Below are 25,691 nucleotides of genomic sequence, written 5' to 3'. Positions count from 1 at the left end.
GAGGTTCCTTAGCTTTTGCAGCCTGTGGCAAAAAAGTACTCTTGCCCCCGGTGGCATCCTTAATGATTTCATCTAGGTTGGCTCCAAATAGACGATTCCCCTGGAAAGGGAGATTGGTCAAAGTCTTTTTGGAACCTAGGTCAGCTGACCAGCATTTTAACCACAGCACACGTCTGAGGATCACTGCTAACTTAGATGCATGCCCTAACAAGGGAGTAGTGTCCAAGGCTGCGTCACAGATAAACCGTAGCCCTTGTATGATCTGTTCTACCAAATCAGATGTCTCCTGGGGAATATCTTTTCCCCTAAGATCTTGGCGTACCATCTTCGCCCATTCTGTAAGTGTCTGGGAAACTAGACCAATAACAATTACTGGTCTAAATGCTGACCCTATCAGAGAAAAGATAGTGCGGGACTCCGCTTCTATCTTTCGATCCACCGGATCCTTAAAGGACGAAGTGTCCTCCACTGGAATAACCGTGGCTTTATTCAGCCTGGAAATAGGCGGATCCACGACTGGTGGTACCGTCCATTTCTTAATGATGGATTCCTCAAACGGATAGCGTCTAGCAATACGCTTGGAAATAGTAAAGGTACGTTTAGAATGTTCCCATTCTCCTTTAATCTGATTTCCAAAACATTTAGGTACAGGAAAAGCCTTCGCCGTCTTGATGGGCTTATTAGTCCCAAAAGGCCTCTCTGTTTCAGTTGCCTCTGCCGGTAAAGCCTCAAGTTTTAAGGTTTCTTGCACTGCCACAACTAGTGCGTCCACCAATGCTTCTTCCTGAATTATAGCAGGAGAAGAAGCGTCCTCCTCACTGTCTGAGGGGGCTTTACCTGGGATAGCAACCCTTGCAGAGGAACCTGCAACTGCAGTGACCATCTCTGAATCAGAGTCAGAGGTGTCAGATAGTATAGGGGTAGGCGGGGGTCGCTTCCTTGACCCCCGTCCCTGACAGGCCGCCTCCACCCGAGCCACCATAGACTCCAAAATTGCTGTAAATGACTCTATACTCTGTACACCGGCGGGTCCCGAGGCCCCCTCGAGGGAAACAGGTGGGGGAATCTGTGTGGCAGGGTCCATAATAACTCCAGTTACTTCCTGGATGATATAATTCAAAGTAAAGAAAAAACTTTTTTTTTTTTTTTTTTTGACCCTCAGCGCCACAAAAAACCCCTTAGTGTTACCTGCTAGGGATCCCTATCGATCGAGAGAGAGAGAGATAGACCCCCAGGCTCACCACTTGATGTTCAGAGTTGAACTGCAACAGCTTACAGCGCTGTCTTAGACAAACAGGAAGTCTTTTGGCTGGCTGCCCAGGAAGAAAGGAGGCGGCTCCGCCCCTCTGCACGCCTTCCGGCGCCTCCCCCAAGCTCCACGAGGTGTAGAATCACCTAAAACATGGCCGCCCCCATGCTGGAGACACGAGGCTACGCCAAAATGGCGGCTCGCGCGATCCAGCAAAAAAAAAAATGGCGGCGGCCTGTGCTGACTAGCGGTGTGCTGCAGGCACACAACACTCTCTCTGCATGGGGATATGGCGTGTTTGGCGGTACCGGCCCTGGCGGACCGCATGGCCGTTCGGGAGGCCTGCTATTAGCTGGAGATCTGACTTGGAAGGCAGTCTACATGTCCATGGCTTCTGACTGGTAGGTAGCTTATACTTAACCCATAAGATTCCCAGAATGCCACAGATTACATCTTTAAAACATGTATACAATAGATTGTTAGCTCCCAAACCAAGCCTCCTGGCTTTTGCACACATAAAATCACACTCAAAGTAGGAGGATTTGTGACATGTTATAGGATAGAAAGAAACTCTTTCTTACCATACAGAGAGGGGCCCGCGTTCACCACAAAAACCCGTCAGGGAAAACAGGGGGAACATACTACTCACCATACCGGAACCAGGCGGGCACCAACTCCTGACAGTACCCCTCTCCACCGGGGCGGGAGGGCTGTCGACCGATACAGACGCCGTGACTCATGGTCTTTGGCGTTTCAGCGAGACGTTTAACTCGCGGGTTCAGTCCTTTAATGGGACTTTGTCGCGGCCGACTCAGCGCGGAGCTATGGCCTGCACGCGCTCGTAGGTTGAACTGGGGTGACCACCGGATCTCAACATCCAGCCCGTCGCCCAGTTCAGCTTTCTTGCTTGAAGATCTCACAGGAACACTGGAGAAAAAAAGCTGTCCAAAAATCCTTTTAGAAAAAAATTTCTTGCCAGGACCTAAGATCCCAGCAAGGTATCTAGGTCCTTACTCCTAACTAGACAGAAAATAACTGATTTGCTGAGGCAGAGAGAGAGAGGATATACCCTCTGGGACTGCCCCTAGGGTGTGGCCAGAGCTTTTTAATTTCCTGTCTAGTCCTGCTCCTGCGGAGGTAACATAACCCGAAGGTGGTGTATCACCGAGGACTACGTCTGTCGATGAGCGCTAGAGAAATCCTATTTTTTTTTTTGCCGCACCACAAAGCCTTACAGCCGTAGTGATATGTGTGAGGCCCTCAAGCACAAACAACACATCAAGCCTTGAAGCAGATGGGCTAAAGCAGCAAAAGACCACACCGGGTGCCACTCCTGTCAGCTGAGAACAGGAAACTGAGGCTACAATTCACACAGGATCACCAACATTTGACACTAGAAGATTGGAAAAACGTTGCCTGGTCTGATGAGTCTCGCTTTCAGCTGCGACATTCAAGAGGTGGGCTCAGAATTTGATGTAAACAACATGAAAGCATGGATCCATCCTGCCTTATATCAAAGGTTCAGGCTGGTGGTGTAATGGTGTGGGGGGGGGGGGGGATATTTTCTCGGCACACTTTGGGCCCCTTAGTATCAATTGAGCATCGATTAAACCCCACGGCCAACCTGAGTATTGTTGCTGACCATGTCCATCCCTTTATGACTGCAGTGTCCCCATCTTCTGATGGCTCCTTCCAGCAGGATAATGCACCATGTCACAAAGCTCCAATCATCTCACCACTGGTTTCTTCACCATGACAATGAGGTCACTGTCTTCCAATGGCCTCCACACTCACCACATCTCATCCAATATTGCACCTTTGGGATGTCGTGGAACGGGAGATCGGCATCATGGATGTGCAGCCAACAAATCTGCAGCAACTGCGTGATGCCACCATGTCACTATGGACTAAAAACACCTTGTTGAATCTATGCCATGAAGAATGAAGGCAGTTCTGAAGGTAAAAAGGGGTCCAACCCGGTACTAGGAAGGTGTACCTAATAAAGTGGCCGATGAGGGTATTTACACACACACACAGATCAGCCATAACATTAAAAAACACCCATCATAGCATGGTCCCCACTAGACCTCTGGAGGTATCTAGCACCAAGCCATCATTACTGCATCCTTTAAGGCCTGTAATGGCGCGTTTCCACTGCATGGAACCGAACGGTTCGGCTCGCTTTTGTGCTTTTCCACTGCTGGTACCGCATGGTATAGTGTAGGAAAGGTTCGGTTCGGTACGGCGGCGCTTTTCCACTGCATGGAACCGAACGGTACGGCTCTCAAAAACCGTACCACCTCGATTGTGGTTCCAAGAGGTACCATACCCGGTACCATATCCCACAATCCTTTGCATGCAGTCACTACTAGCCACTGATTGGTCAGAGAATCCCACCCACCCCCGTTGTTATCCCACCCACTTAACTTTAGTACTACTTTAGTGGAAAAGCAAACCATACCGTACCATACCGAACCGTTCCAACACCGTACCAGCAGTGGAAAAGCAAACCGGGCCAAGCAGGGCCGAGTAGAGCCGAGCCGGTACTTGCAGTGGAAAAGTGCCATAAGTTGTGAGGTCAAGTTGTTGAGAGGTAACCTATATGGATCAGACTTGTTTTTCCAGCACATCCCACAGATGCTCAATTGGAAGGAGAATAGAAGAATTTGGAGGCCAAGTCAACACATCAAGTACATTGTGTTCCCCAAGCCATTCTTGAATTCGTCAGACCAGGCAGCCTTCTACCATTGTTCTGATGCTCATGTGCCTATCGTAGGTGCTTTTGGCTGTGGACATGGGTCAGCATGGACACCCTGACTGCTCTGCAGCTACGCAAGCCCCATACACAACAAACTGCGATGCTCTGTGTGTTCTGACACCTATCGGAACCAGCATTTACTATTTTTGGCAATTTGAGCTCCAGTAGCTCTTCTATTGGACTACACAGGCCAGCCTTTACTCTCTCCCTTAATCAATGAGCCTTGGCTGCCCATGACCCGGTCGCTGATTGGCCGGATTTCCTTCCTCAGATCACTTTTGGTCGGTCCTGACCATTGTAAACTGGGAAAATGCTGCAGTTTTGGAATTGCTCTGACCCAGACGTCCAGCCATTACAAAGTCAGTCGCTCAAACCCTTCCAGCTGCCCATTTTTTTCTGCTTCCAATGAGAGAGATGGATTTTGTATTTGGTTGTGAGGTTGCAAGTAGGGATGTGGTACCTAGATCATAAAATCAGTCCAAATACATTACTTTAGAACAAAATATCCATTAGTGTACAGTCAACATAAAAGTGGTAGGAACTCCCTATATTTCTGCAAAGGATAATTATAGGAGTCAACCTTTGGTGTTCAAACTGACATGTCTGAATATTTTAAAAATGTCAAAGTGCAGCCTGCCAAACCTCAGGTGTAGTGGGTGCTTTATTTTCTGTTTTTAAGCTTTTTTTTTTTTTTTTTTACTTTTTTCACCCAGCTAACATTGTTATGCAGTGACAGAAACAATTATTTTTTCCTTTTGGGATAAAGACTTAAAGTGGTTGTAAACCCACCTTTATAACTTGTATCTATAGGTAAGCCTTACCTATAGGTGCTGTAAATATCTCCTAAACATGCACTGCTTAGGAGATATTTACATTGCATGCAGCCGTAATCGGAGCATGCGCTCTGAAGAAACAGCCGCCCGTTTCTTCAAAGCCCTGTGCCGTGACCGGCAGGTCCTGCGCGCATGTGCGGGAGTGACGTCACACGGCTCCTGCCATTAATACAACCGGAGTCCTCAGACACGGATGGATGCGGCCACCAGCGGGGACAACGCGGGCTTCGTTTGCACGCGAGTGTCACATAATGCGCTAGTATGCGATGCATACAAGCACATTATACATTTACTTTGCAGGGAAGAAAAAAAAAAAAAAATGGAAGACTACTTCCTCTTTAAAGTAATACTAAATTCTCGTTTTCTTTTTTTAGTTAAAAATAACAAACATGTTACACTTCCCTCCTCTGTACAGTTGGTTTTGCACAGAGCAGCCCCGATCCTCCTCTTCTCGGGTCCCTCTCTCCTGTGGAGTGCCCACTCAGCAAGCAGCTTGCTATGGGGGCACCTGAGCCGAGCCACAGCTCCCTGTGTCCATTCAGACACGGAGTCACGGCTCAGCACCCTTGTTCTCCCCCCCTGGCTGACTTTGGTCAACAGCAGCGGGAGCCAATGCTGCCTCCTCAGCCAATGAGTGGATTACTGGGCAGCCGAGAGACACCCCTGGCAACATCTGTGGATCTAGATGGGGCTCAGGTATTACGCAGAAGGATTATTTTTTTTTATCAGAATGCATTAACATAAAACAACCTTCTGTCTTTATAAATCACTTTAATAAAAAAAAAAAAAAAGATGATCATTGTAAGGTCCCCTGTAAATGGTTGGTTTCATTTCTCTAGTTGCCTCGTTTGCTGGGCAGCTTGGTTTGTTTAGCTAGAGTCTTTAAGTTTTTCCTAGCTGTAAGGACAGAAAGGTCTTGTGGTAGAATTGCACAGTCTGGTGAGTATTTGTACAGTAAGCACTATACAGGGGTACACTTTGTGAGCAAAAGGCCTAAGGCTGCGTTCACATGTGGGCGTAGCGCATCACGGGCAGAATCAATGCGATTCTGCCCGCGATCCGGAATCATTGCAAATCGCGGGATGCCTGTGCGATGCCTGCGATTTGCAATGGCACCCCAAACGCTGTGCGATGTTGCCACGATTTCCGCCTGCCGAATCGCGGTAACATCGCGCAAACAGAATCACGGGACGCATGACGCCCAAAAGAAGCTCTTGTACCTTTTTTGGGCGTCATGCGTCCCGCGATTCTGTTTGCGCGAGGTTGCTGCGATTCGGCAGGCGGAAAATGCGGCAACATTGCACAGCGCTTGGGGTGTCATTGCAAATCATGGGCATCGCACAGGCGTCCTGCGATCTGCAATGATTCCGGATCGCGGTGATTCTGCCCGTGATGCGCTATGCCCACATGTGAACGTAGCCTAATACTTGGCTGGATTATTGGCAAATTGCTGTGCGCTTAGCCACCCACATGGTACAATGTCATATCTCAGAGATGAGTGATCAGACACATCCTGGGAATCCTGAATTTGCTGGTATGGTGCAAATTAGCAGTCCCCTTAGGCCTGCTGGACACAGGCTTCAGGCTGTATAAGAGCAATGTGAACAGCAAGCTTTAACAAAGCATTTGCAGGGCTTTCAGTAAGCTTCCTTGAAGCATTTAGTACCATTCAGCTTCAGTTTGTAAATGCTGAGCACAGGTCCTAATAGGAGTGCTGATTGCCACTTTAAAGTGGAGTTCCACCCTAATTTAATACTTACCTCCATCTTCTCGCTCCGGGTCACCTGAAAAAGAAATGGATAATCGCATTTTTTTTTTTTTACTTACCTCGTAGCGAAGAAAATATACTTACCTTACTTCCTTCTTCCTCCTTCCTCGGCCCGTCGTCACTTCCTGGCTCTGCAATGATTCCTGGGAGCTGAACGTCATCGCTCCCAGGAATCATTGCGCCTGCACCGGCCCCGACGTCAGTTCCGGGTCGCACGCGTCATCCCCTTCTAAACAGCTTCTGGGCATGCCCAGAAGCTGTGGAGGGATGACGCGCGCGCACCGGAAGTGACGGCGGGGCTGGCGCAGGGCATAGTGGGACCGAAGAAGGCGGAAGAAGACGCCGAAGGGGATCTCGCTGGCTTCAAGCTGCCCACATCTGAGATGGCAGTGCTGGACAAGACGTTTTCAAGGTAAGTATTTGTCCTAACAGGTAAGTGCAACCCGGGACAGATCAGAGGCTAGCCATTGTGGAATGCACTAGCCCTGACTGTTCCGGGGGTATTTAAAAAAAAAAAAATCCAGGGTGGAACTCCGCTTTAACTACTTCCAGTCTGGGACTTTTCTGGCACTTTTTGTTCAAATGTAACAATTAGTATTTTTTGCAAGAAAACAGTATATAAATGTACACCCCTCACATTTTTGTAAATATTTTATTATATCTTTTCATGTGACAACACTGAAAAAATGACACTTGGCTACAATGTAATCTACCCAAGGTAATACTTAAAATCTGGCCTGTTAGTGGGTCCTGAGGACAGGAGTTGAGAACCACTGGCCTAGGCTATAAGAAGATTGCCAAGACCCTAAAACTGAGCTGCAGCACGGTGGCCAAGAGTTATTTTGAGGGGGCAGCAAATTGACACTGTTATACAAGCTGTACACTCACTACTTTACATTGTAGCAAAGTGTCATTTCTTCAGTGTTGTCACATGAAAAGATAAAATAAAATATTTAAACTCCTTGAGGGCAGGGACTGATGTAAATGTGCAATGTATATGTAAAGCGCTGCGTAAATTGACAGCACTATATAAGTACCTGAAATAAATAAATTTACAAAAATGTGAGGGGTGTACACACTTTTGTGAGATACTATCATCTTTTTTTTTTTTTGTTTACAGGGGCCCAAGAGAATAAATTGGTGGGTTTTGGGTAAAATATAAAAGATGTTACGGCGAGTATATAGATACCCAAACATGTCACGCTTTAAAATTGCTCATGCCCGTGTAGTGGCGATTAAGAACATTTTTTACTATCCATAGGTGATGCTGTTTTTAAAGCCTTTACAGGTTACCACCACTTTAGATTTACAGGAGTGGTAGAATCACTGCCCATGACCGGACGCTCACAGGGATACCGCAGGTGTGGGACGATCCCTGTTTGAATGTGGGACCAACAAGTGCGTTCGCCTTTACGCGCGAGAACTTTAAATTTCTTTGGTTTTTTTGCACTGCTGCTTTTTTGATCACTTATTTCCATCAGAAGGAATGTAAACATCCTTGTGACAGCAATAGGCAGTGACAGGTACTCTTTATGGAGAGATCTGGTGGGGGTCTACAAAGACCCCAAATCCCTCCTCTGCACTTAAGAGCATTCCAAACACTAAGATTGATGTTTTTGAATGCTTTATTTTAAAAAATGGTGCCGATAATTTACAAGTAAACCGAAAATGATGTCATATCATCGCTTCCGGTTTACTAGTATGAACAGCTGATAAATGCCGAACCCAGCCTTGCTTGGCTGTCTGGTCAGTCAGCGGATGTGCTGGCTGGTCGCTCGGGTCTCCTGGTGGGACGGGAGAGCCCGAGTAAGCCACAGGAGGAGGGACGTCCCCTCAATCGGGTCCCCTGGTGGGACGGGAGAGCCCGAGCAAGCCACAGGAGGAGGGATGTCCCCTCCCGCTGCTTGTAAAAGCAATTGATCGGGTAGTCAGCTCCAGTTACTATTACGAGAGAGAGCCGACCGCCGGCTCTAAAAAAAAGAGGATGCTGGCAGCTGCAGGCATCATTCCTGTAGAAACCACCAAAAGTCCAGCGACGTACTGGTATGCTGCTGGACAGCAAGTGGTTAAGCAAGCTGCTAGCAGGCTTTTAACAAGATTCCCGGAGTTCTGAAGCCTGCTAGCCGTGTGTTTAAAGTGGCAATCAGCATTCCCGTTAGGGTCTGTGTTCACCATTTACAAACTGGAGCCGAATGGTACTTTAAAAGCTTCAAGAAAGCATGCTGAAAGTTCTGCAAATGCTTTGTCAAAGCCTTCTGTTCACACTGCTCTTATAGAAGCTGAACCCTTGTTGATTTGGTATGGAGAATGCTGTGCGGTAAAAGCTCAGAAATTTCCACAACCGAGTCCTATCAAGACTTGACAGAGAATGTTTTCCTGAATTAAAGGATGTTCAAGCACACACATTCAGTGATTAGCATTTTTTAAACAGATTCTAAGCCCTCTGTGTGCTCGTAGGTTGGATACTTGCACACTCTTGCTACTGGTATAGTGCAATTCTTGCAAAAATGCTGTCAACAGTGACAAAACATGTGAACAAGGGTCACATATCAGTAGCCTTAATTCTCCTCACTGCAGAACGTGGGGCCAGGCAAGTCTTTTAGTCCTAGGATCTGCAGACCTGTGTGGGTATGTCACCATATACAGTACACACAGCAGTAGACCAGCAATGTGCTGCTCTATCAGTGAAAACAGGTTCTCAATCCTGATCAGTTTCCTGTAAATCAGTGTGTTGCAGGTTCTGGAAGTCGGACCTCGTTTACCCACACAGATCTTTAAGACGTTTTCTTGCAGGAAAGTCAACTGATTTTAGTGGAGAGGGAAGAGGGAAGTCCTCCACTGAGGCCACACAAGGATATATCAGGTCTTCATATTCTGTCGGAGCCGCGGGCAGAGAAGTCTGTCTGCAGAGGCACAATGTTATGGTCATAGGTAGCATGGTCAGAGGTTCCATTGCTGGCCAGTTTGAGTTGAGCTGCAGCATGGGAGAGCTGGAAGGCGGCATCAGGGTGAGCGTTGTCAGGAAGCAGAGTACATTCCCTCTCCAGCATATCAGACACTCCCTTCAAGAGGTCCAGGAACCCAAATGCAAGTGCTGCCTTTCTAAGACGATTCAACTCCTGATAGAAAAATCACAAACAAGAATGTCATGCAAGACAAGAAAACAAAAACAAAGACAAATTAACAGCAAGATCCAGGCAGCAGGCATTATAGGCCATGTACAACCAGCTCTTTATTTCCCCCCTAAATGCCTATCTTCCTGTCTGTGTATATATATATATATATATATATATATATATATACATATACATATATATATTGTTATTCTTCTATAAACCAAAACTAGCATCTTTCATTAAAGAATATGTAAACCCAACATTTCATATTCCTGATTTGCGCCTGCTGTAGAATGAACTTGTATGAGAAAGTATCCTATTCTCTTTGTATTGCTTCCTTTATGTAAAATCCCTGGTCCTGGTGTTCCTGCCAGTCCCTCTACTTTCCTATTAAAAGCTGACCACACAAGGTGTGCTGTTACTTGTTGTGAGAAAATAATATAATGCATAGTCATCGTTAATGCTGATATCACTGTGAACTCAGAAATTACGAAATTTCCTTAAGCCATTGTTTATTTGGCCTCTGTATAATTATTATACTGCCATCTTGTGGTTATTTTGGTTATTGCACCATATTTTTCTGTCTTCTTTCCTGGTTCCCACCTACTTGGGATGCATTTCCTCCTCAAGCAATCACTGGGAAGATCAGTGTGCTGCTGTTTCTTCTCCCCCAATCTGAACTCCATAGGCAAATGAGAACAGAGGGCATTTGATCACTTATTAAAAAAAAAAAAATAATACACACACACACACACACACACACACACACACACACACACACACACACAATAAAAGTATTGGGACGCCTGCCTTTACACACACATGAACTTTAATGGCATCCCAGTCTTAGTCCGTAGGGTTCAATAGTGATTTGGCCCACCCTTTCCAGCTATAACAGCTTCAACTCTTCTGGGAAGGCTGTCCACAAGGTTTAGGAGTGTCTATGGGAATGTTTGACCGTTCTTCCAGAAGCGCATGTGTGAGGTCAGGCACTGATGATGGACGAAAAGGCCTGGCTCACAGTCTCCGCACTAATTCATCCCCAAGGTGTTCTATCGGGTTGAGGTCAGGACTCTGTGCAGGTCAGTCATGTTCCTCCACCCCCAAACTCGCTCATCCATATCTTTACGGACCTTGTTTGTGCACTGGTGTGCAGTCATGTTGGAACAGGAAGGGGCCATCCCCAAACTGTCCCCACAAAGTTGGGAGCATGAAATTGTCCAAAATGTCTTGGTATGCTGACACCTTAAGAGTTCCCTTCACTGGAACTAAGGGGCCAAGCCCAACCCCTGAAAAACAACCCCACACCATAATCCCCCCTCCGCTAAATGATTTATGTAAGTGCACAAAGCAAGGTCCATAAAGACATGGATGAGCGAGTTTGGGGTGAAGGAACTTGACTGGCCTGCACAGAGTCCTGACCTCAACCCGATAGAACACCTTTAGGATGAATTAGAGCAGAGACTCCTCATCCAACATCAGTGCCTGACCTCACAAAAGCACTTCTGGAAGAATGGTCAAACATTCCCATAGACACACTCCTAAACCTTGTGGACAGCCTTCCCAGAAGAGCTGAAGCTGTTATAGGTGCAAAAAGGGGGTCCCTCTGCCCGGGAGGCAGAGGGACCGCCTTTCCAGGGGTCTCCTGTCCCATCAGGGAGCTCCGGGAACACTGAGAAAAGGAGGACGGAACGGAAATTCCCTCCCCTCTTACATCAGAAACCTCCTTCCTTCTGGCTTTGGTCCATTTACAAGCCGTTACTGGCTTGAGAAAGTTTTTGATCAAACCAATTTCAGTTTGATCAGATGCTTTGGAGGCCATAAAGAGGATCTGTCACGGCCCATGTTCATCCATTGTAATAGCAATAAAGTTGATAAAAAAAAAAGTAAATTTAAATAAACATCGAACATAACAAATTTTTGTGACCCATGATAAATGCTTAAGGGTTTCCTCAGTCAGGCTATCAAGGTCAGATGAGATGGGATCAGGAGCCAAGCCACTGGGGAGATTATTTATTATGCCTTTCTGCCTTATCCATGAGAGTGGGTAGGCATTAGGCTCTGGTGAGTTACCATCTTCACTATATCTGTTCTCACAGCGGTGAAGGAGTGGAAGGTGGTTTTGGCTGCACAATGGGATTTCTGTGGGTCTGAGCTGCAATTTAAAGCGGTGTTCCGGCCACAAAATAGACATAGAAAATAAATGGATAGTTACGATTTTTTTTTTTTTTGTTTACTTACCTTGTTATTGAAGAAAAATATACTCCCCTTTCTTCCACTTCCTCCCTCTGAGGCCGCATTGACTCCTGGGAGCTGAACGTCATCGCTCCCAGGAATCAATGCGCCTGCACCGGCCCCGCTCGTCACTTCCGGTGCGGGCGCCTCATTCTCTGCTAAACAGCTTCTGGGCATACCCAGAAGCTGTAGAGGGATGACGCGCCCGCACCGGAAGTGACGATCGGGGCCAGTGAAGGCGCATTCTGGGAGAAGAGGATACGGAAGAGGACACAGAAGAGGACGCTGCGGCTTCAGCTGCCCACATCCGAGATGGCAGCGCTAGAGAAGAAATTTTCAAGGTAAGTATTTCTTCTAAAAAGGTAAGTGCAACCTGGGACAGTTCAGAGGCTAGCCATTGTGGAATGTACTAGCCCTGACTGTCCCGGGGGTATTTTTATTGAAAAAACTTTTTCGTGGCCAGAACTCCGCTTTAAGGCTATCCATCACTATATAGACTTTGCTAAGAGACTTTATTCTATCTGATGGACTGTGCATTTTTTGTGGTTTTGATGGGATCATTTTATTGTTACCCCGAACAATATTTCGTCTGCGCTACTAATACCAAATAGGTTTTTTTTTTAGATTTAATGGTGTTTTTCTAAAATGTCTTACTTTTAAGTAGCTGCGACTTGTCTGCGATTAGACATAATATTTTATGCTTTTGACTATCCTGAGCGCAAGGGACCATTGATTTGTTCCCTTAGTGGTATTTTTGATTCGACTGGAGACATAGCTGACGAAACACGTCTGGATGAAGGGACCACTCCCCGTGGTCCAACGTCTACCGACTGAGATATTATCTGCCTGACAAATTTTCACCCCAGGAATGTGGCAGAGGGGGCTGGAACGAAACGTCCTGCCCACCTTAGAATGCCAGCTACCTCCAGAGCCGCCAGGACACTTCTTATGCCCCCTTGATGATTGACATAAGCCACGGCCGTGGCATTGTCTGATTGAATGCGCACTGGACAACCCTGAAGACGATCCGTTCAATGTTCCAGACACAGTCTGACCACTCGGAGTTCCAAGACATTGATCGGTAGTCTGAACTCTCTCAGCGTCCTGATCCCCTGAGCAGAATGCTTGCCAAGGACGCCTTCCCAGCCGGACAGGCTGGCATCCGTGTTGACCACTGTCCAATACAAGGGGAGGAAGGATTTTCCCAGCCAAATCCCCGGAGAACAAAGCCATCATATCAAGGACTCCCTCAGATTTGATTTTCCATAAACTGGGGAGTCTTGTCCCATTTGGTCAGAATCTCCCTTTGCAGGGACCTCGTATGGAACTGTGCAAATGGAACCGCCTCGAAGGTAGACACCATCAAGCACAGCACCCGCATGCAAGTCCGGAGGGACGACCATCTGTTGGACAGCAGGAAGCGAATTGCAGCCTGCAATTTTTGGGAGTTTGTCAAGAGGAAGGAGCCCTCTGGCTAAGGCAGAGTCCAGAGTCAGGCATAGATAGTCCAGCTTTGTGGACGGAACCAGAGCAGACTTCTGAAGGTTCAGAATCCAGACGAACTCCCGCAGAGTTTGGGTTATGATCTCCAGGTTGTCTACCAGAGCAGAGGGAGACTCCGCTTGCAGAAGGAGATCGTCCATGTAGCCCAGTACCGCGATCCCCCGTTGGCATAGACAGGCTAGCACCGGGGCTAACACTTTTGTGAAGAACGAGGAGCAGAGGCGAGACCAAAGGGTAACGCCACAAACTGATAATGCTCCTCTCCCACAGCAAAGCAGGGAAAACGCTGGTGACTGGCACATATTGGAATGTGAAAGTAGGCATCCTTGATATCGAGAAAGCAAAGCTGTTCACCGCCTTGAGGTCCGGTATTGAACGCACCCTTGCCTTTCTTCCTGGAGACTGTAAACAGGTTTGTGTAAAAACCCTAAAAAAGTTCCGAAGTTGGAACTGGGACAATCGCCCCTTAAAGAACAGGTCTTGTACCACCCCCAAACAGGCCCTGTAAGCGGTCTGGTGACAGGCGCAAGTTGGCAGAAAAAAACCTTACCGGGGGGGGGGCAAGAGGGAAACACGATCTTCGTGGACCCACTTGTCTTGCACTAGGGAAGTCCACGGGGTGAGGGCGCACCTTCATGCTGAAGGAGCCATGTCTACGGGTCTGGAGAAGCCCGATCTTGGCTTCCAGACCAGGTTTGTTTGGATCCCCCTGAAGAGGCTTCAAACCCTTGTCAGTCGACCCAGAAGGAGGTAAAAAACAAAAACATATAAGCTGAGAAGGAGGGCCCACGTATATGACGAAGTTCCTTGCCCTTAGTAGCCTGCGGAAGAAAAGTACTCTTCCCCCCCTGTGAGACCTTTAATGATGTCATCCAGGGTAGCTTCCAACAGGTGATCTCCTTGGAAAGGAAGATCAGTCAAAGCCTTTTTTTTTAATCTGATCCACAGACCAGCACTTGAGCCAAAAAGACATATTAAAGGACCCCCACCAAAACAGAAAGGCAAGCCATCGGGGGAGCCGCATCCAAAGCGGCATCACAGATAAAACGGCAACCCCTGGACCAGCTGGTCTGCCAGCTCGGCAAAGGCAGGGGGGAGCAGTTCCCCCTCCAAATCACGGCGTATGAGCTTAGTCTACTCAGTCAGTTTGTGACACTAGGGCTATGGTGAATACCAGCCTCAGTGCCACAGCCTCCGCCTTCCTGTCAGCCAGATCCTTAAAGGCCGGGGGCTCTTCAACCAGAATCATGGTTGCCTTGTTCAATCTGGAAACCAGGGAGTCCCATCACCAGCGGCACAGTCCACGGGGACGCTTTGGTCGTCCCCACTCTTTAGCAACAATTTTGTCAAAATAGGCAGGAAAAGAAAACCCATTTGTCACGCTGGATGGCTTGTGAGTGCCAAAGGGTACCTACGCCTCCATCACAGCTTCAGCTGCGACCTTCATTTTCAGGGTCTCACGCACAGATACAATTAGTGCATCCACCAGCGCCCTTTCATGCACAGTTGCAGACATGGAAGAATTATCCTCACTATCAAGAGGATTCTAGGTGTGCGGTTCCAGACCCAGCAGGGTGACTCGCGTCCGCGGTGGCCAAATCAGATTCAGGCTCTGATGAGACAGATGAGGCAGAGGAAGGCCGGGGACGCTTTTTGCTAGCCCTTCGCCCGCAAGCCACCTCCAACCGGGACACAAGAGACTGCAGGACAGCCTTTAGTGCATGGATGTATGGTTGGGACCCGGAGGGCCCCGCAGCCTCAAAAAAGTGTAAAACACTGCTAAGGGACAACCCCCCACCGTGCTGGTAGCACCACTCGGTCGTCAGGCACAAAGCACCAAGCGATCCTCAGCAGAGAGGGAGAGGACCCCACCAGACTCACCATCCCCAGAGACAAGCACCTGCAGCCACCAGGATAATCTGCACAACACATGCAGAGATCAGGAAGTAAAATGATCCAGGAGTCAGCACCAGGGGATGAGGAAGGGCTCCCATCGCCAAAATCACCACCCTCAGGGCTATACTGTCATGACTGCACACCAGTGCACAAAGCAAGGTCCATAAAGACATTTATGAGCGAGTTTGGGAAAGAGACATGATCAAAGCTCTTTGTTTAATAAGCTGATCTTACTCAAGCAGACCTATTTGGATAAATATGCAGAGTAATCAACTAAGGGGTTGTAAATGCCGAGGCTTGGATACTAAAGCTGGCCACAGATGGATCGAAATTCGATTGGTCCAGCAGAGAGCAGCCAAATTTTGAAAAACATGTGTATTCCATGGCCAGCTCCAACCTCAGAATTGATTTGGGGAAGCTACAGAGATGGGAAGAGCAATTAGAAATAACACAAATTAGAAGAGCATGGGGTAATACCTATATTATTCTCCTGCTTCCACAGCATCTCATTGATCAAAGAATGGTTTCATTGAGACACACACACACAGTATTTCACAAAAGTGAGTACACCCCTCACATTTTTGTAAATATTTTATCTTTTCATGTGAAACACTGAAGAAATGACACTTTGCTACAATGTAGCACAGTGTAAACACACAGCCATTAATGGCTAAACCGCTGGCAACAAAAGTGAGTACACCCCTAAGTGAAAATGTCCAAATTCGGCCCAAAGTGTCAATATTTTGTGTGGCCACCTTTATTTTCCAGCACTGCCTTAACCCTCTTGGGCATGGAGTTCACAGGTTGCCACTGGAGTCCTCTTCCACTCCTCCATGACAGAGTTGCTCGATGTTAGAGACCTTGCGCTCCTCCACCTTCTGTTTGAGGATGCCCCACAGACGCTCAATAGGGTTTAGGTCTAGATACATGCTTGGCCAGTCCATCACCTTTACCCTCAGGTTCTTTAGCAAGGCAGTGGTCTTGGAGGTGTTTGGGGTCGTTATGTCGGAATACTGCCCTGCGGCCCAGTCTCTAAAGTGAGGGGATCATGCTCTGCTTCAGTATGTCACAGCACTCATGCAACCCCAGACCATGACACTCCCACCACCATGCTTGGCTGTAGGCAAGACACACTTGTCTTTGTACTCTTCACCTGGTTGCCGCCACACACGCTTGACACTAGGGCTGCACGATATTGAAAAAAAATCACTGCGATATTTTTTTCCCCACGATATATATTGCGATATTTTTTTGCAGCGGATCCTCTTCGTTGCGCATTTTTAGTAGTGATGAATGTATGCTGTGACTGAGCGGTGAGTGCCATGAGCAGTGGCACAGCAAACCAATCACGTGTGACTGTGCAACCTTCTGACCATACAGGGTTAAGGTGATGTAGGGCAGTACTGCAGCCTTCTGATTGTACCATACAGGGTTAATGTTACTGTAGGGAACTGGGTGGGAAGAATCACAGCAGGTTAAGGAGGACCCTCCTCCCCCCCCCCCCCCCCATCATGTGTGCTACTTGCCCTTCCCGGGTTACTGTGTGCCCCCTCCACTGTATCTATAACAATGCACAGACCTCAGATCATCAGCGCGGCTCTGGCAGTGAAATCTCCCTCCCTCCTCCTGTCTGTTTACATCCAAACATGTGCAGGGGGAGTGGATGCTCAGTGAGATGTGGGGAGAGAGGTGTCTGCTGTTACAGGAGGATGATCTCTGCGAGTGAGACGGGCTGCAGATGTCCTGTGTGCCCCCTCCCCCTTCCCAAAGGCAGCACTGTGAGTGATAGGACACACTTCTCTGCCTTCCACACTATCGCATGTCTGGCGATGTGACTATCGTTAAGGTTCACTGCACGATGTCGATGTGCACATCGTATATCGTTCAGCCCTACTTGACACCATGTGAACCAAAAAGGTTTATCTTGGTCTCATCACCCCCCACCCCTTCAACCTCTGCAGCAATGCTGGCAGCACTCATATGTCTATTTCCCAAAGACAACCTCTGGATACAACGCTGAGCACATGCAAATGGGACCTGTCCTGTTAAACCACTGTATGGTCTTGGCCATCGTGCTGCAGCTCAGTTTCAGGGTCTTGACAATCATCTTCTAGCCTAGGCCATCTTTATGTAGAGCAACCATTCTTTTTTTCAGATCCTAAGAGTTCTTTGCCATGAGGTGCCATGTTGAACTTCCAGTGACCAGTATGAGAGAGTGAGAGCGATAACACCAAATTTAGCACACCTGCTCCCCATTCACACCTGAGACCTTGTAACACTAGCGAGTCACATGACACCGGGGTGGGAAATGGCTAATTGGGCCCAATTTGGACATTTTCACTCTTAGGGGTGTACTCACTTTTGTTGCCAGCGGTTTAGACATTAATGGCTGTGTGTTGAGTTATTTTGAGGGGACAGCAAATTTACACTGTTATACAAGCTGTACACTCACTACTTTACATTGTAGCAAAGTGTCATTTCTTCAGTGTTGTAACATGAAAAGATAGAATAAAATATTTACAAAAATGTGAGGGATGTACTCACTTTTGTGAGATTGTGTGTGTTTGTGTGTGTTTATATTTATTATATTTGTATTTTAAAGAACTAAAAGATATTGCAAACTTCATCTTACTTTGTAGAATGTCTGCGTTTTCTCTGGAAGTTTCCTGGCATTCCGGAGAATCTTCTGCACATCTGTCTGTTTAAAAAAAAAAAAAAAAAGGAAAACTTGGGTTTAATGAACGACTTATTTCAACCACTGCAGTGAACTGCTAGTTTTTAACACTTACAACTATGGTACAGAATGAGACCCTGAACACATTCAGAGGAATTCAAAATGCATCTAACACCACTTTTCTGGTGGTAGTTCCTTTAAGACAGGGGTCTTGAAACTATGGCCCTCCGGTTTTTCAGGAACTACAATTCCCATAATGCCTAGTCATGTCTGTGCATGTCAGAGTTTTACAATGCCTCATGGGATGTGTAGGCCTGGAGGGCTATAAGTTTGAGGATCCCTGCCTTAAGAACTAGAGAATTTGCACCAATGTTGTAGGTAACATTGCAGACACATGCACCAGATTCAGGTCATTTTTACCACCACCGTGTTAAAAATCGATTCCACTTCTCCGTTTATGTATGTGACCGGTTCATGCAGAGCGCTGTATACCTTGCCTCATTTAGCTATTGGCTGGGAGATTCCCCAGCTGAAAGCAAAATGTAAACACAAGGGCCAGGAATACAGATGATGTCATTACCCATATATGGGCAGTGCTTATATTTTGGAAAAGACTTTTCACTGGATAGGCAGCCTGACGGGCAGCTGAGAGACTAGTTTACCATCAGGTCCGCTCCACTTTTGAGTGAGTGGGCGGATTCGAATGCCACTACTGGACTTCATAGTGGCTATGGATTCAGCCACTGCCGTGTGCGGTCAATCAACAGTGGAGTGGCCCTGATGGGTAACTATTCTCTCAGTTCCTCATCAGGCTCCGTCCACAATTAGTATAAAACTCCCCAGCTAAGTGCCTGTCAGTGTGATGGGTGCATTGGCCAGAGAGGGAGGGGGCTGCACTGGGGAAGGAGTCTGTATGGACACGCTTTCCTCAGTAGGTCAAGGTTCACATATGTGCGAATTGGATGCGGGTTTCTGCATTCAATTTGCATGACATGCGAGTGTGACTGGCTCTCAATAGAGCCGGTTTACACAGGTCCGGGGCGGCCGCGGTCCACATTTCAAAAGGGTCCTATGTATGTTTGGGTCCGGTTCAGGTGCAAGTTCCGGTAAAAATTTGGACCAGATTTGCACCTGAACCGGTGAACAGGAACGCCCCGGACCCCATGCTGGGAACCGCAGCCACACATATGTGAACCCAGACTCACACAGTCAAATTCATGTACCAGTCTCTGATAGATAACTGGTTCCCCACCATGCACCGTAATTCCTTCTGCTGGACCCTACAATACTACAGTACTGAACTAAGAACATAACCTACTTCCAGGTGTCTTGGATACCTGGCTTCCCGCCATGCACTTTGATTCCTTCTGCTGGACCCTATAATGGCACTTTTCCACTGCAAGTACCGGCTCGGCTCCACTCGGCCCTGCTTGGCTCGGTTTGGTTTTCCACTGCATGGTACCGCATGGTACGGTGTTGGAACGGTTCGGTACGGTTTGGTACAGTTTGCTTTTCCACTAATAGTAAGTGGGTGGGATAACAACGATTCTCTGACCAATCAGTGGCTAGTAGTGACAAACAGTCAAGGCTGCATGCAAAGGATTGTGGGATATGGTACCGGTACGGCCCTCTTGGAACCACAATAGAGGTGGTACTGTTTAAGTGAGCCGTACCGTTCGGTTCCATGTAGTGGAAAAGCGCCGCCGTACCGTACTGAACCGTACCATGCGGTACCATGCAGTGGAAAAGCGCAAAAGCGACCCGAACCGTTCGGTTCCATGCAGTGGAAAAGCACCATAATACTACAGTATACAGAACTGAACTAAGAGCAAAGCAACTTAGTTACCTGCAGTCCACTGGGTTTAATCCACACGGTTACGTTCTGTGCATAGCTTCTCTTTGCCTTGGGCTGCAGAGGAAATGGGCTCTTGTTGTCTTCTTCACCATATGGATTCTCCTTGGCATCTAAATTGAAATGTGTTCTCAGTATATCACTAATAAACATTTTACATTTTAATAGTTAAAGAGAACATTTGCGTTTGCCCAAGTAGGGGCATAGCAACAGGTTCACTTTAACTAGCCGTAGACTTTGGGCGTGCTACACACACCTAAAAATAAGTCATCATGGTATACAGGACGTGTGTAGCATGTCCAGTCTCTCTGCCTGTTTGCTTTGCAGGCTCCTAGTAAAAAAAAAAAAAAAAAAAAATTAAATTAATTTTCTTACCTGGAAAAAGATGTGCATTTCTGATTATTTTTTTTACAAAAATGAACTTATCCTTTTAACAATATAAAGTATGCGTTACTATGGTATCTTAAAGTAGTTCTAAAGGTTAATGGCATGAAGTAAAAAACCTTCAGTATGCAGCTCCCCCCGCGGCCACCTAATACTTACCAGAGCCCAATCGCAATCCAGCGATTTGCATGAGAGCTGCTGCTCTCTCAGGTCTCTTCCACCCCATTGGCTGAGAGCCACTGGCTCCCGCTGCTGTCAATCACAGCCAGTGAAGAGGGAGCAGGGCCTGGGAGCGAGTAAGCACGAGCGCCCCCCATAGCAAGCGGCTTGCTATGGGGGCACTTGGAGAAGAGGAGCCAAAAGCGCCGGCAGGGAACCTGGCAAGAGGAGGATCGGGGCTGCTCTGTGCAAAACCGCTGCATATAGCAGGAAAGAGGTTTGAAACCCATTGGCCAGTAAGGAGAAGCATGTATGTCTAAGGTGTGTCCAGCGATGTAATCTTTCATATCATTTTTTTTTTTTAAAGTGGTTGTAAACCCTTCCATATACCAAGTGAAGTGACTGACCTCAGGCGATACAGAGATGAAACGAATCCTCCTACATAAGTTGTATCTGTCTATCTGCAGTCTTCTCTATATCTGTTCAAAGTGCTGAATTTATAAGCTTGTCTGAGAGTTCAGAAAAAAGGGGGCGGAGAGCTGAAGTTACAGATCAGAACAGATCAGAAGTGCAGATCTCAGTGAGGAGAGCTCTTACAGCTGATTGGAGGGAAGGGACACATTCCCTTCACACAGCACACAGGAACAGAGCAGAGGCTGTCAATCTGCTGGAGGTCCCTCCCCGGACACCTTTTCTTCCCTCTTGGTGTCAGGAAAACGTGTCAGAAGTGATTCATGCAGATTAGAAAAGAAACGAAGCAGCAGACAGAAATGACACTTAAGGCCCGTACACACGTGCAGATTGTCGGCCGAAAAGATTCGGCCAACGACCGATCGGCCGATTTTCGGCTTGTTAGTATGATGCTTCCGACAGCCGACAGCGCACTTTCGGCCGAACAGAATCTGTCGTGCAAGCATTAAAATTTTTGTATGCCGACACCAGAACGGCCAATTGTTCGCCAGTCAGTACAGAATTCGGCCGACATACAACAGATTTGAAAGACTGGGCATGCTCAGAAAAGAAAAAAAGACAAGGAAAGTTAACCATCACATGACATCACTTCTGCAGTCGGCTGTTGGCCGACAAAATTCGTGTGCAGTCTTTTGCAGTTTTCAACAGACACGACAGCCCTGGACAAAAGACGGCCGATCATTCGGCCGACGATCGGTACGTGTGTACCGGGCTTTAGTGGTTTGGATTGAGGCAGGTACACTATAGATCAGGGGTCTTTAAACTATGGCCCTCCAGTTGTTTAGGAACTACAATTCACATAATGCCTAGCCAGGTCTGTGAATGTCAGAGTTTTACAATGCCTCATGGGACTTGTAGTTCTACAATAGCTGGAGGGCCGTAGTTTGCAGATCCCTGCTATAGATCGATATGCTTTGTTCATATTTCATGTCAGAGGTTTACAACTACTTTAAGCATTATTATCACTTTAAGTAATGACAAAGTTATCGCCAAACAGATCCATAGTAGAAATGTAAAAAATTGCTCTGGTCCATAGGGGGGGTGAACAGGTGTGAGAGGTAAAGTGGAGTAATGCAGAATTACACAGACACTTATACTCCACTTTTTGCTTCCCCTCCATTGAATTCAGCTACTGGGAAACAAAAGGAAAGCCCTATGCAAACTAAACAATGCCTGAATTGTAGCTCCAACAAAGCTATGGACTTCCCAATGACAATGCCTACTGTACAAGCACAGTCACATGGGGTAAGCCAAAAAGGAATCCAGTGGTGAATCCACTGCTTGGGTCACTTTTTTTTTTTTTTTTTTAAACACAGTCAAGATCGTGTTAACAGGCATAGACAGACAAGAAACAGCTAATGGACAAAGCCATCTTAAATTAGCTTGTGTCTGCTCCGTATCTGTCCGTGACGATTTCTCTCATTTCGCCCCGGTCATCAGAAAGCATTTCTACTCTAGGGAGATTTTGTGACAAAGGGAGCAGATTTTATCTCCATCTGTGTATCAATCCCCCACTCTTGGGTCACTTTTAGCGGTTAGAGAATTGCCGGCTGAAATAAAAAAAAAATAGAAAAACAATCCCGGGATTTTGGCAAATTGCTGCAGCCATAACCCCAGTATTCCACTTCCAACCGGGGACGTCATTTGACTATGGCCCGGTCGGGAAGTGGTTAAAAGAGAAGTTCACCTTTCGTAACAAGTTACACCTATGTTTAAGGTGTACCATGTTACAAATGCACCGGCCCCCACACCCGCTGTTCTCCCCCGCTCGCTGTTACAATCTGAAAAAATAAAAAAAACACCCGCTTGACTGCGTCATCCACAGTGTTCTATGAATGAAAAAACTACAAGTCCTGGCAGCCTTTGCGGCTGTTGACTCGTAGTTCTCAATGAACTACCAGAGTGATGTTGAGCACTCGAGGTAGTACTGAGCTTCCCGTCAGAGTGTAACTGCCTGCCTACAGAGGTACGGGCAGACAGCTACACAGACAAGTCTGCAGGACCGTGGCATTCAGGGGTGCAGTGCTTTACAGATTCCTCCCCCCCCTCCCAAAAAAAAATGCATTTTCCTCTGTAAAGGTGAACTTCTCTTTTAAGAAACTAAAAAAACATGCCCGCCTGCAGGTTTAAAGTGATTGTAAAGTCTATATTAAAAAATAATAATAATAATATAATCAAACAATCAAGTTATACTTACCTGCTCTATGCAGTGGTTTTGCACAGAGCAGCCTCCAATCCTCCTCTCCTCAGATCCCTCTTCACTGCTTCTAGCCCCTCCCTCCTGTTGAGTGCCCCCACAGCAAGCAACTAGCTATGGGTACACCCAAGCCGAGCTGCAGCTTTGTGTCCATTCAGACATGGAGCTGCGGTTTGGCCCCCACCCATTCTCTCTCCTGATTGGCTAACTGACTGATTGACAGCCACGGGAGCACATTTGGCGTGGCGGCTGTGTCCCAGCTAATCAGGAGGGAAAGTCCCAGAAGGCCAAGGGACTCGTGGACATCGCTGGACAGATTATGGGGCTCAGGTAAGTATTAGAGGGGAACTGCGGAGGCTGCTTTAAGAAGGCTTTTTATCTTAATGCATAGAATGCACCTTCTGACTTTACAACTCCTTTAAGTTATAATGTACCAGTATGCACTGCATACTAGCACATTATGGGAGACTTTCCTACAAACAGAGTCTTCTAGTACTGGGCTATCACGGCTTTCTGGTCCCCAACCTAGTCTTCCTTGTAGGTTCCGAATCTTCAGCTGCTTGAATGGCCCGGCTATGGTGACGTCACTCCCACGCATGGGAGTCACTTTGCCACGGCACCCAGAGCAGGTAGTAAATGCATTAGATCACATTATCTGCTGACAAGCGGGGGGACATTTATGACCCCTCTAGGGGTCTGCCTGTCTGATTTTAACAGAAGAGAATTTATTACCACTTTAAGAACTGCTCTAAGACAATGATTCTCAACACCTGGGCAACTGAAGTTTAATATCTTATCAGTTCCACTATACCAGATATAGGCCCAAGCTGTGCCATTCTCCCCAACCAGGGTAAGGGCTCTGGTCCAAGCTCAAACAAAGACATCATTAGATTGGATTTCTTCTTGCTGTCAGCTTGGGAGTACAGCATACCATACCAGTCATTCCTACAGAAGTAATGGTGCAAAAAAACAAAACAAAAGACCATTACATTTAAAGGAATTACAGAATACTTATTTTCTTGAGATATACAATAAATAAAAACACACACATACACCGATCATTCATAACATTATGACCACCCATCCCTTTTTGCCGGATAAAAAAAAAGTCCTGATCCATCGAGGCATGGAATCAACTATACAGAGCATCTCACTGCCTCTGCTGGTGTGCCTACTTCCCATAGTGCATCCTGGTGCCACCCTTCCCCAGGTAAGCTACACACGCACGCGGCCACCCACATGGCGTAAAACGTGATCAGACCAGGCCACCTTCTTTCATTGCTCTGTGGTCCAGTTTTGATGCTCATGTAGGCGCTTTTGGCTGAAGACATGGGTCAGCCTGACCAATCTACGGCTACATAGCCCCATACACAACAAAACTTTGATGCCCTGTGTGTTCTGACACCTATAATAACAAGCATTAACCATTTCAGCAATTTGATCTACACAGTAGCTCTTCTATTGGATCGGACTACACAGGTCAGCCTTCACTCCCTACGTGCATCAATGAGCCTTGGCCGCCCATAACCCTGTCACCGGCTTTCCTTCCTTGGACCACTTTTGGTTGGTACTGACCACTGCGGACCGGGAACATCCCACAAGAGCTGCAGTTTGAGTTGCCAAAAGGTGCTGAAGTCCTTACACTTGTCAATTTGTTTCTGCTTTCAACACATCAACATTCAGGGACAACATGTTCATGTGCTGCCCAATACATCCCACCAATGAGATAATCAATGTTATTCACTTTACCTTTCAGTGGTCATAAAGTGATGGCTGATGGGTGTATATACAAACAGACACATACACATTATCTTACCCCAACTGTACCAAGGCCACCATACCCTCTACCTTCAGGCTACCATGTAGCAGGACACAGAAATTTGGACTTTTTCCTGCTATCTGGCTGGCAGAATTCTCATCCTCCAAGTCATCCGTGAGTCCAGCCCCAATATCATCACCCTCTATGGAGAAAACCAAATAATTAGCAGATACACTTACAGGCTGACCTAAAACAAGCCGCATCTCAGCATATACTCACCTTTATTAAGGGCAATAGGTAGGACCAGGTGACGAGAAAGGACAGGAGGACTGGAGATGTCTGCAATGTCAATAAATCCAATGATTTCCAGTTCTGAAGAAAGAGAATAACAAACTGAAAATACATTCTAAAAATTCACACTTCTGGATAATGTAATATTAGGAGTGAAGAATAATGATATCAATTGAATTCATCCCTTGAAGCTGCTGCAGCAGATATCTTAAGCCCCCTTTCAATTATTCATCAATTCCTCTCCCCCTCACAGCAAATAACCTCCCTCTCACGGCAATTAGCTTTCTATGCCATCAATTTGTTCCTAAATGTTATATGAAAGAAAGAACACATCGTTGGCATCCTGGCTCAAGAAATCAATCAGTACATTGCACAGCTAAAGTCTTCTGCACCCATTGGCCAGTAAGGAGAAGCATGCATGTCTAAAGGGTGTCCAGCGATGTAATCTTTCATATAATATTTTACAAAGGAGAGCCATGGCAAAGTGCTGAGGCATTTTATTACCGTATATACTCGAGTATAAGCCGAGGCCCCTACTTTTACCAC

The 25,691-nt window shown here is 46.8% G+C and overlaps 1 protein-coding gene across 2 annotated transcripts in view; it reads right to left on the bottom strand.

Annotated features, from left to right (window-relative positions):
• Positions 1-9,438: 9,438 nt before the first annotated feature.
• Positions 9,439-25,691, bottom strand: part of INTS14 (integrator complex subunit 14) — a 42,505-nt gene continuing 26,252 nt past the window's right edge. The window contains exons 7-13 of one of the 2 annotated variants that reach the window (XM_082255110.1): positions 25,134-25,226; positions 24,912-25,056; positions 23,907-24,040; positions 20,141-20,215; positions 19,879-19,997; positions 17,991-18,056; positions 9,439-9,727 (exon numbers count right to left, since the gene is read on the bottom strand). In XM_082255110.1, coding sequence (XP_082111236.1) covers positions 9,476-9,727; positions 17,991-18,056; positions 19,879-19,997; positions 20,141-20,215; positions 23,907-24,040; positions 24,912-25,056; positions 25,134-25,226 — 884 coding nt within the window. In that variant the 3' untranslated portion in view covers positions 9,439-9,475. The remainder of the gene's footprint in view (positions 9,728-17,990; positions 18,057-19,878; positions 19,998-20,140; positions 20,216-23,906; positions 24,041-24,911; positions 25,057-25,133; positions 25,227-25,691) is intronic. The other variant, XM_082255111.1, reaches the window with a different exon arrangement.

Source organism: Pelophylax lessonae (assembly GCF_965119305.1).
Source record: "Pelophylax lessonae genome assembly, chromosome: 4".
NCBI classification, from domain to species: Eukaryota; Metazoa; Chordata; class Amphibia; order Anura; family Ranidae; genus Pelophylax; species Pelophylax lessonae.
Note: the sequence above shows the minus strand (reverse complement) of the source record. Positions and strands in the feature narration are given on the sequence as shown.